Below are 18,127 nucleotides of genomic sequence, written 5' to 3'. Positions count from 1 at the left end.
CTAACCAGACCTCACTTGATACAAGCTTTAACTTGATTGGATGAGACACAATAGAAAATGGAAATTATTGGATCCTCAGACAGAATCAGGGGATATTTTCCTCATGAATTACATTCTCAAAAAGAAGGGCAGACATGCTTCATGCTCTGGCTCCGCACAGCTGCAGCCTCATAACTAATAACAAATGGCCAATTATGGACAAATTATGAATGGAAACTTCACATGCCCTCCAATCTTTTGGACGGGCGAGTGCTGTTCGAGCTCTGGACCGATGACACATTAAAACGCCCTTAAAATTCCACACTAATACAATCATTTGTTAGTCTAGGTCCCCCGCAGAAGCACGCTGTTAATGCCCTGGTTATTTTATCACCGCACAGCAATTCCAGTGCCTTAACTCTCCGAGATCCACAGGCACATGGCCGGAGTATTTCCTTCCATTCTCCAGGGAGGAATAAGCCCAGCTCCCAGCTTCGCCGCCAGATGCCTCCCTCTCCAGCAGGAACAATGACCTCTCTCACCCGCCCACACAAGCCCCCTCCTGTGCGTATCTTTTTAATTTGAGCTGTGCAGAAAGTGCACCTCAACGCCGCGCGCCTTGACTCTGGCAGCAAGAACCGTAAAGTTAAAACCCCAGTAACCTGACTCTCTCTTACACTCTCTCTCTCTCTCTCTCTCTCTCTCTCTCACACAGGAAGACTTTCCTAAAGAGCAGGGAAAAAAAAAAACTCGAGAGTTAAATCGGGGTGGGGGCTGGGGCTTCAGTGCTGGAACGAGGGGAAATGAGTCGTATCACTGCCTGCAGTTCTTCTGCTGGACTGCAGCATGGGGAAGTGCTTACAGGATAGGACTGATGCTAAGAGATTGCAGGTTCAGATCCCAAACAGGGCACTGCCATAGCATCATTGAGGAAAGCGCTTCAGTCTGGCTGTTTCTGTTATAAACAGTGAGGTGTCAACTGAAATTCACAAATGGCCCACTCAATTTCACGTACTGGAAAATGGCCATAAACCTCATCTCTTCTCTTTAGGATAAAATCAGACAATGGCAAACATGCTGTGAGCACTCTGACTGACAGCAGCTCAAATGCACAGTCCCCTCATATATTTTTAATATATGTTGTAGAGATATAGCTTCGCATTCACACAAGCTACAGGTATAGATAATATTTATTATTATTAAAAAATAGCAATAACTGTCTTTGTAGAGTGTTTTTTATGCCACTGGCTCCACATGTTTAAACTGCAATTATCTGTCATGCGTGTATTGATTAAATTTTCACCACCACAGTTTATTTTCCTTTCTATCTTTACTTAAAAGTGCAGTGGCCACTAATTCACCTTACAGTACAGGCAGATGTTCTGTAAGAGGTTTCACGGACCCAAAGATGGTGTATAAATACTTCTGTGCTTAGGGTCCCAGGCTGGGGGTACCGAATCCAGGATTTGGCCTTAACATCTTCATTTTTTGGAAACGTTTCAGATTCAGAGCATTTACAATTTAAATAGGAAAAAAGGACAAGTAGCTACAGAAATCAGTATTTTTAAGTAAAAGAAGTATTCTAGTAATCAGATATGCATGTTAAACAATGCAGAATTATCTCATGATGGTGCAAAACTGAAACAGCCATTAAGATCCCAGCGTGTGACACATTCTCTGATGTATAACGTTTGTACAGCCGCAGGAACGCCCATTAAAATGACTGACAGCAGTGGCAATAATTCTGCTGACTTTACGATGGTAATGCCAACAAACTCTCAGACACAGAACGGAAACGTAACTCAAACAACATTGCTGGATTTGTGCCGTCTATTTTGCACAGCCCCCAGGCTAAAAAGCTTCACACAGGTATTGGCAAGACAACAGCAGACATAATCTTCCATTGACTAGGATTGCCACCTTTCAAATAAAAATATAAACCTGCCAACTACACTTTTGCATTTTTAGGAACACAAACACGCACAGACAAAGGCACACGCACACACATTTATTTATTTGTATTCATGGTACATTTTTACAATCTAATTCATTCCCAGCATATCCATACACTTTCAAAACTAACTGTAACTTTTTAATATAACTTCATTTCAAATGGAAGCAGCAAGTATAAAGAAACCAAAATCAAAAATCTGGCCAGGATCCAAAATTATTGTCAGGGGGGTCAAAGACCATAAAAATATTGGCACAGTGAGTAAAATACCAGCAAGACAGAAAGCCTAACATCAGCACAACTTCATTCTGGATGGATGATGATTACAATTGCAGAGGTGCAGTTTCAGAGTGCTAGGCTTTTGACACCAAGCACGTTGTGAGATACATCATGTATTCCACATATTGAGTTTTTTTCCAAGTATAGGCATTTCCTATTTGGACAGCTTTTTAGCTAAATATTGTTCACAAGATCTGGTATTTGCCTGAAGATGTATTTGGGGAATGCCATTCCCCAGATATTTGGAGACACACAATTTTTTATTGACTTCACTGTACAGGTGGTCATCAAATAAACCTAGTCTTCAAAATTATATTGTGTGTCGAGACTTGATCAAAATGAGTTGTCAGTCCAGCTAAATAAAACATAACCATTGTTAACAGTGAAATATGTTCACACCTTCAGTCCCCATAGCAAGAACAGGGACTTAAAGACAGCCTGAAAGAATAATTCTAATCTACTTTTTGCATACAGTATCAGACAAAAAGGCAATTCATATTTTAGAATAAAATTCATTTTCAGATTTGTCAATCAAACATAATGGAAATAACCATTATGGCAAATGGGGCCAAATGTAGTCTTCCCAGAATGCACTGTGGACCCATTAACTGAGCTGACTGCTGAGGCTGTCGTGCAGCTACTGAATGAACGGCTAAATGAACAGGCTGCAAATTGTAGCAGCATCCTGCACCATGCCAAGTTCATAACACCTGAGACTCGGTTTGGCCACAATTTAGCTAATCCACATCCCAGATAAACCCTCTCACATCCAGGACTTCACATTCACGCTAAAACCATAGTGTCAGTCTCGAAGACCAGCAAGAGCCTGGGGTGCCATTCAACAGTAAACTGACATTTGCAGGCTACATAGCAGTGGTCAGTATGGCTGTTTCTTCTTATAGCACATGGAAATACTGTGCCACTTTCTCACCACTTACACGGCTCATCTATTGGTCCAGGCCCTGGTCCTCTCCCGCCTGAACTACTACAACTTCTGACCGGTCTTCCTGCGTGTGCAATCAGACCTCTGTGCTTCATCCTGAATGCTACTGCTTAGTTGGTCCACAATCTCTACAATTTCCCACATCTTACCCCTCCTGCCCTCCCTCCACAAGCTACCAGTAACAGCTCACACTCATTCCAAATCGCTGGTGTTAACGGCTCCTCCATATGTAAAATCGATAATCAAACCCTATCACACCAGCAACATCAGTCCATTCTGCAACCTCAGACTACATGACAGTTCCTCTCCTTCATAGACACATGTCCTGGTCACATCCTCTGCCTGTTGTGGCCCAAATCTGGTGGAACAAACTTCTTGTAGCAGTCAGGACAGCAGCCATCTTTCATCAAAGACCAAAATCCGACCTCTTCAGACTACATCTTGGCTCCCCTGCAAAAGCATAACTCTTCCTTCCCCTATTTTTGTAGTTTAAATTAAAGATATGTTGTATGATACTTCTGTATTAGAGTATGCATGCACTAGCTATGAGAACACTGTGTAAATGGCCAATGCATATTCGAGCATACTCAGGGTTTGTACCGTCCTGTGTACTGTCTTTCATGCATTCATTAGATGTAACTTGTTCTCATTCTCACTCTAGATAACTGCATCTGCTATATGATAAAACATAAATGTGAAATATCCATAAAACACTCACAGTCGTTCCAATGCAGTGAGGCCAGTGAAGGACCCATTCTTCAATTCTTCTATTTTATTGTTGCTTAAAATCCTGTGGGAAAAAAGAACACAGTGAGGGATTTTTCTATCAGTTTCTATCATAACACAATCAGGACACAGAGACAGCACAGTGCATAATATTCTTCCACAAACACCAATATATTACCTTATTATTAATTATTCCTGGTATAAAAAAGCAGAACAGGACCAACACAAGCCTGAGGTAATGAACAGACATGAATGCTTGGTAGATAATGATATCCTTAACAATAAAATTGAACAGTCAAAAACCCAGTACATGCAACTGTTTTACTCTTGAACTATTCGGTCATTACTTACTTTGCAAAGCTCATGCCTAAGTATACACAGACTGCATGAATTTGATTTAAATTTACATTAGGAGAATCCTCAAAAAGTGAAACCACTAATTGTACCTATGTCAGTTTTAGCTTTATGCCATGATTATCATTGCCTCTTTCACTCAACAATCACTGAAATGTTTTTATTCCGTTTAATTTCCCAAAATTCCAGAGTCTCTGCCTCAGATCAGAAGGAATGTGCAGATACTGTTGATAAACCCTTAAAAGGGTGCTGGTACTACTCCCACTATCCACTGCAAAGAGGGCGGCTGTCATTCACAGCCAAAACATTCCCTCGGCAACAGCTTTTATCACAATATACACACTCAAGCGCCTCAAAAATGTAGATTACAGTGACCTAACAGCATGATAAGCCCCGTACAGAAGACATTCCTGTCCCCTTCGTTCTGACATCAGAGCTGGTCTGAAGAACGATAACCTTGCGCACTGATATGGCTTGCTGAAGTTGCGCTAACATTAATGAGGTTATCTGTGGCAGGTTCATCCATGCACGCGCCTAACGATCATACTTTTGGTACATCTGATTCGTTCATCAGATTCAAATGCTGTGATTTACTGTTACATATTCCCTTTAGAGATGTCTCGTTCCCATGTAATCTTGATTCTCAGTGCAATTCCATTCATGTTCCAGCACACGAGATTCGTGCTGTTGCTGGACTGGAACAGTTCTCTCTTAGAATTGAAGAGCTTTCAAAAAAGGCCTATGTGATTTCCAGCTCCTCAGGTTAATGCAAGAATTTTTATCAATGTGCTTATTTTTTTTTGTCATATTCTTTTACCATAAGCAACTTACAACCCTGACATGATAAAATATATCAGAGTTGTATGATAAAGTATATCACATGATGCATTCTAAAATTAAAATCATTATCACCCACAATACAATTTATTTAATGAAAGGCTGTACTGTATGTTTCAGACTTAATGGACGTGGGCAATCATCACCACAGCACTTTCTACACTGTGAAAAACCATGTTTCAAAGCATGTCAATCACCGCTACAAGGTAAATGTGATAATGCTCAATGTACCACTGTAATTGAAACATTGAACATGAAAGCAAATTGTCCCATTTCATTTTTCCTCAAAAACTTCTGAACATTTGCCCAGATGGTACACAGCTCTCACATGACAGAGGTCATTTTCCCATTACTGCATTTTACATGCGCCAGCAGGGAGAACAAGCATCCCCCTTCTGCACGCCAGAGCACAATAACTCAATTTACATGTTAAGTCTTCCCGAGGCCTGACTTGTGCTTTATGCAACATTTTCTGGCCCTCGGGGATCTGGTGACTTGCTAAACCAAGATTGGTAGCCACTTCTTGTCTGTCATTTCCTGTGATTATGGGCTGTTGTGTCTGGTTTCATTACACTGGATGTCCACTTACCCAGACAGGACAGTACTCCTGACCCTCTGAGTGAAGATAGTTAAAACAAGAGATACAGGATATCCCATAAAAATCCAGACGCTTATGCATGTTTCAGTATTTAATATCAAAGTAAGGAATACTCAGAGTTACAATAAAATACTGCATAAACAAGACCAATCTATCCATAGTTGCATGTCATATGCTGTAGATGAAGCATGATAACATTTGACATGAATGTAGAACCACACAAGTTATGAAGAATGAGTCATAATTAAATACATACAGAATAACTACAAAAGGAAAATGCAATATATCTATAAAAATACAGCATTCATACGCTAACAAAAGAGCTTGATGACTCCAGGGCAGTAAGAAAATGCCAATTATCCCAGTCTCTCTAATACAATTACTTGTTGAGCAAAGGGAAACACAGCAGTTTTTAAGTCAATTAAACTAAGAGTGTAAGGGTTCGCAGGGAGAAATAAGTGGTCTGACCTGGATTCCTACACGATGGCATAATCATGGAATGTCAAGGGTCTAAAGCAATATTTCCACGCTCATTGGCTGTGATTGCATGAGTAATTGCACTGCAATTCAGGGTGAAACATCCCAACAAAGTCAAATCCATCTCCCTTTCCGCTACGGCATGACCACCATGATTCGAGCTGACGGGAATTTGATGGCCTAGGGGAGAATATCCTGTTCAGATTATCCTTGGGGTCACTTTTCCATGCAATTTCCAACCAACACAACTTGAAATGGCTATGGTGAAAAGAATGAAGTGGGTTTTTTCGGTATTCTTTAAACCGCCGGCACCCTCAGAGCTCAGAGGACAGTGGAGATAATGAGCTCTCACTCAGATGGTTAAGTGCCTGGCCATTATGAAAGACTGTAAACTGAACACTACTGCTCTTTGGGACCTGGGTTGAGCAGCCCTGCGACACACTGCTCAGAAAACACATGCCATCCATTTTCTCATAGAGGAAAAAAAAGACTTACTTGACGAGTGATAATTAAGCAAATATAATCTTGTGCCCCATGACATCAAAATGAACACGTTCAATGGGACCCTTCAGATGGGAGCTTTCTCTCACAGAGGCAAGGGAAAGGAGAAATACCTACATCAATCAACAGGGTTGGGAGGGTTATTTTTAATATGTATTCCATTACAGATTACAGAATACTTGCCCTAAAATGTAACATATTCTGTTAGATTACTCAAGGTAAGTAATGTAATGTAAATACTTTGAATTATTTTCTGAACACTGTTTTTAATTTTTAAAAGTATCTAAGTAAAAGTATCCGAAGAACGTTCTTAATGGTTTTTTAAAGAATGTTCATCCGACTAAGTAGCTTTAATACTATACCTACTAGCCTACAAGCTATCTGAATAGCTAATACAGTGCAGCCAAACTATGAAAGATAGCTAGCTAGTGATCAATATTAGCTTGAATAATGAAAAAGAGAACTTACTTCAAGATGCTTCTTCAGGTTAGAGGTTGACTCTTTTGAAGCGGATAGCAGTTTGGTTGCTGGCAAACACAGCTTGCATTGTACTGTTATGTTGCGACCTTTGCCAAATTTGAAAGTAAAATGGTCCTGGTATTTCCATGACATATAAACACGTTGCACTGGCTGCTCACTCTCCATTCTAGTGTCCTGTGAGTCAGGCAGGCTGCACACTTTTTTCTCCTTCTTTTTCTTTTGTGAGGGGCATATGGGCGATACACCCCAGAGTTGCCTATCATTGCATAGATTTTCCAACTTAATAAACATTAAATGAAAAAAAATCCAATGTAATCCCTTCAGTAATCTAAATATTTTTAAAAAGTAACTGTAAGTTGATTACCATCAATTTAATTGCTAACTGTAACGGAATACAGTTACTCATATTTTGTATTTTAAATACCTAACGCCGTTACATATTCCTATTCCGTTACTCCCCAACCCTGTCAATCAGAGACAGACTTTCAGTTCACTGAAATAAATTTAACTGCACTGATCAATGGACTACACCCCATGAACAACACTGCTTAACAAGTCCTTAATTAGGCCCTCATATAGACCATCACAGAGCTGCTTGTGGAACACATTGCATGTACACTACCCTGTTATTTTTCGAACATTTCCACTTTTTGAAACATATTTGAACATTTAGTCACTAAGACCACAGGCTACAGCTCTCAACTTCTCACCACTTTGAGAGTGACGAATGGAGGGGACACAGGGCAGGTCTGACTACGTAAACAGCTATGTGTCCCGGCATGCTTGAAAACTGGTTCCCCTTTTCCACAGAGATCGCTGTCAACCACAACATCCCCTCCAGGAAGCTCCTCTGACAGATTAAAGAGAATAGACACCTCCAACAATAATGGTGATGAGAATGAGCTTCATTTATAAAGCACCTTTCAAGGATCTCAAATCACTGTAACTGGAGGGGAGGACTTTCCCACCAATACCACAGAAATATTGACGACTAAGATCACTTATCTTAAATGTTATAATGTCAACTAATGTCAGCAAAACGGTGCTCACAGAATATTCGTCGAATCATCTGAAATGCACATGTCGTAGGCGTAATGACATTGGGAGCTCAGTTCTACAGCCTTGAAGAAAGGCACAGGTATATGAAAGCAGACTCCTTCTCTCCCAGCTCTTTCTTTGTGCCCAAAGGACCGGAACAAAAGAGGACCTGGAATGGACATTTATCACACTGAGGACAGAAAGGTAAGTAGCATGTAGCAGTGACAGCCTGGTAAAAAGGTCTATCTGTCGCTGTCAGCTCCAGTAAACGAATGGCGTTGTAGGCTGTGGACAAACTGTTTTACTAGAACAGAGGGGGTCAGCGGCGTAGCGGCTGACCTTACGGGCGAAAGCACATTTGTCTTCAACAAACTCCACTGTAAATCTCCAGGACGCTGCATCTGACCTCATTTTCAACAGCCCACTGCATTTCCTGCAGGACATGAGGGCAGGTCCTCTATAGATTCTGAGTATGACCCTCCTGCTATTCAATAAAATAAAGATTAAAGTTGCACTTTAGAGAATGTGTGTCTTCAGGAGACAATGACAGGTAATAAGAGACTTTGCATGGAGAATTCTGTAAATTGATTGCCACTGCCAGCTAACTCTGACCTACTTGTGTCCATCTGTATTTAGAATACAGTGAAACTAGAGAATGTAACTAATGCACACAGTAATTTTAGTTTCCGTAGCAGGGAGAGGTTATTAAGTATTGTATGGGTAGGGTAAGGTTCGGCCCCTCTGGGAAGCTTAATTTTCTAGAGCTCACAGAAAAAAAAGAATGAAAAATATGAAATTGCTCAAAAAGTCACGCATATCAGCAATTAGGCATTCGCTATTCATATGATAACACTTACTGCAGTACATACCTACTCAAGTGCCTTGTAGCACACACTCATCTGGCCCTACTGGGGCCCATGAAAGCTGGCATGCAATTTTTACAGTCTGAGAAACGCATGCCAGAGACGTGACACAGAGGTGAACTCAGTATAGAATGACTGGCTGTAAAATCGTATCGACTCTCAATGTGTCTTTGTCCTTCAGAATCTTAAGGCTTGGCTGTGCTTGTCTTGGAAAATTATCTTGACCTGAGGATTAGAGCTTGCTAACGTTCTGGTGGAGGCAGTTTTTAAAATGCTGGGCGTTTACAACACAACGGCAAAATAGAATCGGAGTTTTAACAGGCCACATTGATCCCTATTAGTAAACCAGTGACTGGATTGCTCATGTTTTGGTCCCTGCACACATCATTTCATGCTCAGTATTATTACCTCAGTCAAACAGTCATCGTCTAAATAAACCATATAAAACTGACTACATCTCTAGATTAGTGATATCTAATCTCAATGCATCATGTGCAGTGGTATTTTAACCATGTGTGCAGATACACATCCCATTCTGGTGAGGGTCAAACTGCCAAAATGTTGAGATGAGCATCAAGTTTTACTTGTAACTGTCAAACAAAATATGGCAAATGCAATAACTCTACGGTTTTGATTCAACAGCTGCTCATCATTCTCTTACGGAAACATATTTCTGTCCTAATTCATGACTTAATACAGGGCAGCCACAAAACTATCTCTCTGAGAAGTACACCTCTCATTTCTTGCCCTTTTTTTTTGTTAAAATAGTCTTCCTCAGTATTATTACATACACAGAAACAGAGCTGAAGGGGTCTTGTTCAATATGGCTACAGTTGCTTTGTTGGCCTTTAGAGGCAGAGCAATGTCACTGAAGGAGCTGAGATAGTCATTAGCAAGTCGGTCAGTTCTACAGACTGCTTCCTCAGCCGAAGACATCATGAAATGCTACAAGAAATGAAACAAACAAGCAAAAAACCCATCCAAACACTGCTCCAGACAAACCTGGCCTTCCAGATCTGCTACTCAGCATTCTGCCTGTCAGTTTCACTTGGTCTTTAAAAAAGTTAGGTTCTGCCACCACATTTCAGACAACAGCAATGGAGACAACCCTTCGAGCACATGTTCTGTACCTTAAAGCTCTGCCTAAAAGCTGAGGAGCTTTGCCTTCCACACTGAACCAACTATCATAGAACAAATGCTGACTGTTGCAGAACATGCTAAGGAAAAACTTATTTTAATTCGATCCTGAGATTAAACTAAAATTTAGCACAGGATTGTAGCTGAATATTTACAACAAAGCATAAATCTTAAGAAAGAGGATATGTTTAGATTGAAATGCTAAGGCATTCAAAAGATACACACTTTATGCCAACAAAATGTCTGTTTCCAGAATTGATACTTGCCTAGCCTCATCCAATAAAGAGCTGTTTGAATCCACGGTGTACTTTGGCTAGACTGACGGGCCCCCTTGCAAGCGAGCCGCTGTGAACCGTGACAGTTTAAGGCACTCCACTGTGTAATAAAGTTAAAATCCCTTTCTGAGCCAGGAGGACTTGCTATTCCTTTAACCCCCCAACACCCTCATCCTCCATCTTTTCCCCTTGTCCCCTCTCTACACCTTCCTAATATTATTCCTGTTCTTCCACCAGCATTAAAGAGCACCCCAGCTGTGGTGGATCTCAGACAGCTTCGCAGAGGATGCTGGGAAGGAGTCGAGGAGCAACATAAGCACTGCCACACTACCGTCAGCAAGGATTCCCATGGAGAAAACAGCCAGACTGTTTCTTGCCAACATGCCAGTGACATTAGGTCGGCCACACTCAAGACGGCACAATACAGGCACTATTACTGTAAGAATGCTGCTTGTATATAAACACATGGAGTCCATGGTGCTTACACTTCAATTCTTTTGAAAGGCTTCGGCCAAAGTGTTTCTGCAGGGAGGCATTTAGGGAAGGAACTTTAAACATTTCTCTCCCCTTAATGTGTTCTACAGGAGCCCTAAGGTTGATTTGTAATCCTTTCCTGGCCTCGTAGTAGTTCGCAGTCTCAAGTCCTGCTTTATTAGATTTCATACAGATCCAGGCCGCATTTCAGTTTGACATATCAGACCAAGATATGAAGGAGGGAGCGTTTTTTGTATTATTTCTTGCATTCCATTTTGAATTAATAAAGGTCAAATGTGATCTACTGATCTGTGGCTGTCAGTGGAACGGTATTTGAAGAATGTGCACTTTCCTCTGAGGAACCTCATTGGAATATCATGCAGAATGAGACATCCAAAAGAAAAAAAATGCAGAACCAAAAAGGTAGTACATGATGATCTCCCTTCACACTGCCCTTAAATGGATTGGCCAATCACTCTTCCCAAGACTTCATTTATCTCAGTGTTTCTCAATCCTACTCCTGGAGGACCTTGCTCCAAACACACCTGATTAGTGTGAGTAACATGCTCTTGATTAAATCAGGTGTGCTCAGCTAATCAAAAGTGCCACTGATGAGTTCAGTCAGAAAGGTAGAGCAGGGAAAGATGGAGAACGTGCGGAGCAGGGGGCCCCCAGGAGCAGGATTGAGAATCAGTGATTTACCTGATGCTTCCCAAGAGCCAAAATGGCCACACAGGCCAAATGCTTGTGGAAATCAAAATCACATTGGAGACATCAAATCCATCTATTTGGAAGGAAAACAGACCACCCACAATCATCCACACAAAAACCATAGCTTTCTTTAACGGGAAAAATTGATCAGGTCAGTAGAATGTTGTGCATGAACTCGAAGTTCCTCGTTCAGAACACTGCCACCCGAAAACTAGTCACAAGCCCAGCTGGGTCTCAGCAGTGGTCTACTGTCACAGAGCACACAGCAATAACAGTCGCAGTCACAGACATTAAATCGCATGACAGCACAAGGCGATGAGGTAAATTCTATCACACACATTAACACTGCAAATTAAACCCTATCTAAAACAAATTAATGAAATTAATACGGTAGCCTACAGAAAGGCAGGGGGGCTGCTAGTGCTGTAGCCTTCGAACGCATTTCTGAAACGAACCACCTCTCAGCAAACTCCTCCATCACTCGTGACTGACCCATCTGCTGCCAAGCCGAAAGCTGAAGGCATCAATCACCCCGCAGAGAGCTGGGTAAATAACTTTAGTGGAAGTGAATAAATCTCCGCTCCGCGCCTGATGCAAATACGAGGCACATTCTTGCACTCACGGCAACAGAGCACACGCTCTGTTTACCAAAAACGCAAACTGGACCTGTTAGTATTCTACCGGATTGCTCGGCAGGATACTCCCTCCTCAGGATTTCGAATTTCAGGGGCTGTTCAGCGTCCAATCGATCAAGAGGAATCCTAATTTGAACTCTGCTACCTGCACCTCAGAATAACTTCAACAAGTTTTCCAGAGGGGAGATGCATTAGCCTTGACTCTGTGGCAACGCTGGCCACAGTCACCTTGCAGCCTAATGTTTCCTAACCCCAGTCTGGGGGTCACACCATGTGTTCTGATTTCTATTCAGAGACATTTAATAGTTAATACTATATCTTAAACAAATGAGCAATTCTGATCTGTATTCAACTTTACTGAGCCAGATGAACAAATTGTTCAACTGTTTTACTATACCGCTTTACTACATTATTTATGTGCAAAGCAGATGCCCTTATTTAGGGTAACTTACATTATTACATTATTGTCATTTTTACTTACATATCATCCATTTACACACGGATAGTTAGTGAAGCACTCAGGTTAAGCACTTTACTTTGTAAGGGTACTGCAGCACTGCTCCATGTGGAAATCCAGCCGGCAATCTCTGGGTTACAAGACATGTTCCCGACAACGCCACACTCCTTGACTGATTTATTATGCAATCAATTATGGTTAATTGAGACAGCTGCCCTGACTTTGTTTGAAGGGCCACATCCAAACAAAAACGTATTTGATAAACACCTTTAATCGCATCTGACAAAACATTCTCTTTTCAAGCACTCGGAGAGGACAACTGCCAGGTGACGTCAAAACCTGATTGGTATCACATCAGGAGCTCGAGCAAAACCAATTACCTGGAAGCAGCTGGAGCAAACAGAAAACATGCACAGAAAGGGGAAATTGTTGAATCCAGCTGAAAGGGAGATTTACAATGTTTGGACAGGGGGGAAGAGATTGATTGTCTGGGTAGGTAGGGGGGAGGGAGCATGACCAGAGTAGCAGCAGGGACCCTGCCTAGGGGTCAACCGCAGTCCTGCCCCACTGCGGGATACTGAGAGCAGTCGTAACCCCTCAGAATCCACAGAACCAATGGGAGGGAACCTTGTGTCACAGGCAATCAATTAACAACCAATCCTGGCTCTTCACTAGCTGCTGCGTTTCATCCAAGTCAACAGTTACGTCCATTCCGCCATTCTTTCCAGGTCACATAAAGTTCTGAAATATGGTGACATTTGGCTAGGCAGACTGTTTCAAGGTAAATTCAGTTTGGTTTGAGCACTCAGAATGGTAAGCTTTCTTGCCCAGACTCCTTTTTGCACACCTCACAGCTCAGACAGAACAATCACGTTCATTACTCCGAGTGAAGACATCTTTCAAACTGCAAAGAAGAGAAACCAGTGTGGTCTAATGTTTTGACTAGATAAACGGAACCATTTATCACTCAGAAAGCAGAAAGCGGCACAGCAATTTAATAACAAAAGCAAACTGAAATGTCTGACAGATGAGTGTGTCACTACGGCTTCTCTCTCACTCAGAAACTAGCTGAAACAGTTGAAGACATGCCTTTGCGTTTCACGCCTGACTGGACTTTCAGGGGGAGGGAATTCCTTTTTACATCAGAATTTAATATTTTTTTTAAAAAAAGGAGGCCTTGCCGATATTAGGCTTTTAGGCATGCTTCACATGCATTCGTGAAAGCCATACCGTCACGCAGTTCGCGGTCTAATTATACCATAATAAACAGAAGCAACTGAAAAGACCCACATAGAACAAAGGTAGTTCCACACACCACCTCTTTGGTGAAAAGCAATGTTTCAAACTACACATTTTACTATCTGACACTGAACTTCATTGCTCGTGCCAGCTCTCACACTAGGGGTGATCTGCTCCTCAGACCTCACCATTTGCAAACTCAAGGAATTCCTTCTCACCTAGCTGTCCAAGTAGCGTTAGACTGCTGAGACATCTTCCATATATCTGGTAGCAGTTAACATAGTGAGTACACGTGTTCACCAAATATAAAGTGGGCTTCTCAATTGAGCTCTACATAATTAAGTGGTTATGACGCTAACCCAGGGACAGGGAGAGTGACCCCACTTCTGTTGCAGTTACTGGTGAGCGTTGATGCCCACATTTTAGTGGATCAATCCGTAAGGTCCTTTCAAGTGCCTGCAAAATAAATACAACTTCTGGCAGTAGGAAAATACAGAAATGATTTTCCTTTTCTTTGAGCAAACAAATATTATTCACAGAAGGGGGTTTCAGAATAGGTATTTTAAAACATCAGAATGCAGGTGGCAGTGCTTTCTGTTTGGTGATATTCCACGAGAAACAATACACTACACAGGCAAACCTGACAGCCACTCAGTCCTCCCAGTGCCCTTAAATGAGATGGACGTCACACTGGAAGTGATTAGAAAATGAAAACTAATGGGACCTATTTCCTTCAGTGAAAGGTTTCACATTTTCTCACACTATGCACAGCTCATTTTATTCTGCTGCACAATACACAGGCCATACCATTTATTTAATACAACTGTGTCATTTTGCTGCCTGTCAATACCTTTTGAAAAAAGGAAGAAGAAAACAGCTCATGTGTGAGCAATTACTTTTTACATCTTATACCAGCCCTTTTGCAAATAGTCACACACTTTGGGGAGGAGTGTAGACACTGGTTAAGGACATGGACTCCACAGCTAAGGTGGGACATTGCTGTTATACCCTGTAGCGAGGTGTGCAACATAAACTGATTCAGCAAAACATCCAGCTGTACAAACAGACAGCAGGCAAAAATGTGGTTTGCTGTTTTTGTAGACTTTGGAATAGTTAAAATTAGTGCTAGAACTCATACTCATAGTTAACTTGACCACTTTCATAGATGGACATAGACTATTCAGTTGTTAGGCCCACATTGAAGGGGAATGCATTATTCCTTGCTAATATGAGGCCCAGCTGTAATGATTGTGATGCTTGCTGTAAATGTACATGTACATTTCCCTTTTTTCAATACTGCTCTTTTAAAAAGCACCAAGGATACTTCTGACCTGAAATCTAACCAGACATACAACAAATGACTGAAACTGAAGCACGCTCAAAGGGAACTCCAAAGGTCCTTATAAACACTTATACAGTTACTGCTGCCAATAGTCACTGTCACGCAGTGAATAGATTTGAACAGTATGAAGAGACGGTAAATCATATTACAGTGTTTGCAGAGGTGAAAGCGACCTCTGTCCTCTCTTAAAAGGGTGCGGTGCCAGTCTCCAAGAAAGACAGCTGTGAGTAAGGACACAAAGAATGCTGGTTGCTTGTCAGAGAAGAGCATTTAACTGGGCATTCACTTCGACTCACAATGTTCATTGAGTGATGCATGCAAAAACCAAACCATTTTATACTTATACAAGGTGGTCACTGAGATTGACTAAAGCCATTACTTCAAGAACTGAAAAAATGTAATTGCTTGCAGATGTCCGTAAGAGGACTGTAGGCCACTCCTGGACTATACCTGAGCAGAAATGTAGTTTGAGACAGAAGTCACACACATATAATTTACTGATGGTTAGTACTGATGTATTAAATCTTATGTTTGTTAGCCATGATTTATCTAAGATTTGGCATAGTTCTTGTGATACAAGTTCTTTAAGATTTTCCTTACAACCATGTTAGGCTGTGACACGGCTGTCTTTTTTCCAACTTGTACAGTAAATATGAAAACCTAATAAGTGAGTATCATTCCCTGTACAATCGTGCAATCCGCCGTTTCATAAAAAATGTACAATAATTTGACCTGTCAATCACGCCAGTCCTGTAATGTATGATTGTGTATGGGTTCAACGAAGACCCTGCATAAGGCTTAACGTTAACTCATAAAGGCGTATTTTACTTTTTATACACATTATAAAATAAAGTGACAGCACTATAAAGTTTGCAGTTTTGTACAGTACTTACAGTGTCACCGTTCCGTTGGGAAACGAGTCCGGGGGTAACACCTGACGGAGTTCAATGTTGCTGCAGACTACTTTCCTCTCCAATTTTGCTGCAGGTGGGGACGTTTTCCCATTGTTTTTGGAACGTTCATCATATAATTTACAATCGCTTGTCAACGACACTGCTATGCCACTGCTTCCGAGAAGCAACAACGCAATAAAATAAAAAACATTAGCTGCAACAATCTTCATTTCTAAAAACAGCTAGCTAATCTACCATATGTGTATGCAAAAAGTAAACTAAAACAAAAGTTCAACCGAAATGATAACAGGGTGTGTTAAAATGATGAAGGTGGTATTCCAATCATATTAAGAATTAAAAAACAAAAGTGATTTAAAAGTAAAGTCCCGGGTTGAGTCATTCTGCGAGCATCCTGTGCTCTGTCCTGTTGCTTTCTTCTTCCATTTTTTGCAGGGATTCCACTGCATGTATTTTGCGTCTCTGGGACACAGTAACGGGTTTTCTCCACATTCTTTGTTTGCAAAACAGTTACTTCAGTCCCGTCGAGATCATAACCTTTCCAGAATAACTAAATAACTTGGCGTAAACTATCTAGGGGGACGATCAAAAATGACTGTAGGAATGACGGTATATTTCAAAATAGTGCATTGAGCGATAAAGATTTATTGCCTGGTGAGAAGCCAAGTGAGGACCGTGCTCACACCACGAAGAGACAGCTGCGGTCTCTCCAAGATATGGTACTGACTTCAGGAAATCTGATCACGCTTTAGACATGGAAAAGTTTCTCGTTTCCAACAAACGAAACAATTGAATCAAGCCTACAATACAGAGCAGCGCATTTAAAAACAGGTTTTTACCCGTGCTGGTACACAGTTTTATTCTGTCCCGGTTTCGCAGAAATCTATATTGTAATACCAAAAACAGCGCTGGAAGAACTTTGTACTGTACTTGAATCCTCTGACTCCGTGGTTCAGATGATCTTCTAGTCGTTGGGGATCGTCGAGCCCTTCCTTTCAAGTTGAAGAGAATCAAATGACTATTCAGCATTCGGTTTTTCACAGCCGAGCCCTACTTCTGTCCAAGCACGCACGGGCTTCCCATTGAGAATTTCCCTCTACCCCGTGCTCCATGTTGAAATTCCACCCCCTGACGTCACCACAGGCCCCCTGCAGTCTCATTTTACTTGGTAATTCCAAACCCGCCAGCTGCAGAACAAATGATAATACTGTACTTTTTCGAAATTTATCGCTTTAATGCGCTTAATTTTTCTTGTATGTAACTTGCGCCATACCCATTAGTTTGGTCATAAATTCATTCATTCATTCATCCATTCTTCTTCTATTCTCTGTCGTGGTAGTCTACATAGAATTCAAATTGGTGTTTTGCCTTCACAGAAATTACAGCAGACAGTAATTGCTATCACTTTATTGCTAAATGCCGTGCTGTATCATTTTAAGATATAGGTGATTTCACCTTCAAAAGCATTTCCATTTTCTAGTTTGTGAAAAAAAGAGAGGCTGAAAGAAAGGAAGATTAAAATGGAAACAGACAATAACAGCGAGAGATAATTGCTTTTACATTTCTTCACTTCCAGTGTGAGCTTCAAACAAAGAGAAAAAGGGGCATCTAGTATCATTGCATGTGAAGTGTTGAAACCCTTTTATGGTTCACCTTTGACAAACAGGCCTTAGCTGCAATTAAAAGTATTAAATAGCGCTAAAAGCGAGACAGACATTGAGGTAAAGTAATGCAATGCAAGCCTGCTGGTAGTTCAATTTTTCCTCAACCGTTTTTTTTTTAAGCTTGAAGTATTTACTGAGGCTCTGACAAGGCACATTAGCGTGTGCCAGCAGCCGGTCAGTGCGCATTATATTATATTGATCTCTGAACATTAGCTTTGAATACAAGCTGGCAGATTTGTGTTTCTCTCTTTATAGT

At 41.2% G+C, this 18,127-nt stretch overlaps 1 protein-coding gene across 1 annotated transcript in view; it reads right to left on the bottom strand.

The window, feature by feature from the left end:
- LOC118769672 (adhesion G protein-coupled receptor A3-like) overlaps positions 1–16,778 on the bottom strand; it is a 39,849-nt gene extending 23,071 nt beyond the window's left edge. The window contains exons 1-2 of the mRNA XM_036516891.1: positions 16,190–16,778; positions 3,871–3,942 (exon numbers count right to left, since the gene is read on the bottom strand). Of these exons, the coding sequence (XP_036372784.1) occupies positions 3,871–3,942; positions 16,190–16,419 (302 nt within the window). The 5' untranslated portion in view covers positions 16,420–16,778. The remainder of the gene's footprint in view (positions 1–3,870; positions 3,943–16,189) is intronic.
- Between the last annotated feature and the right edge of the window lie 1,349 nt (positions 16,779–18,127).

This window comes from Megalops cyprinoides, chromosome 22, assembly GCF_013368585.1.
Source record: "Megalops cyprinoides isolate fMegCyp1 chromosome 22, fMegCyp1.pri, whole genome shotgun sequence".
NCBI lineage: Eukaryota > Metazoa > Chordata > Actinopteri > Elopiformes > Megalopidae > Megalops > Megalops cyprinoides.
Note: the sequence above shows the minus strand (reverse complement) of the source record. Positions and strands in the feature narration are given on the sequence as shown.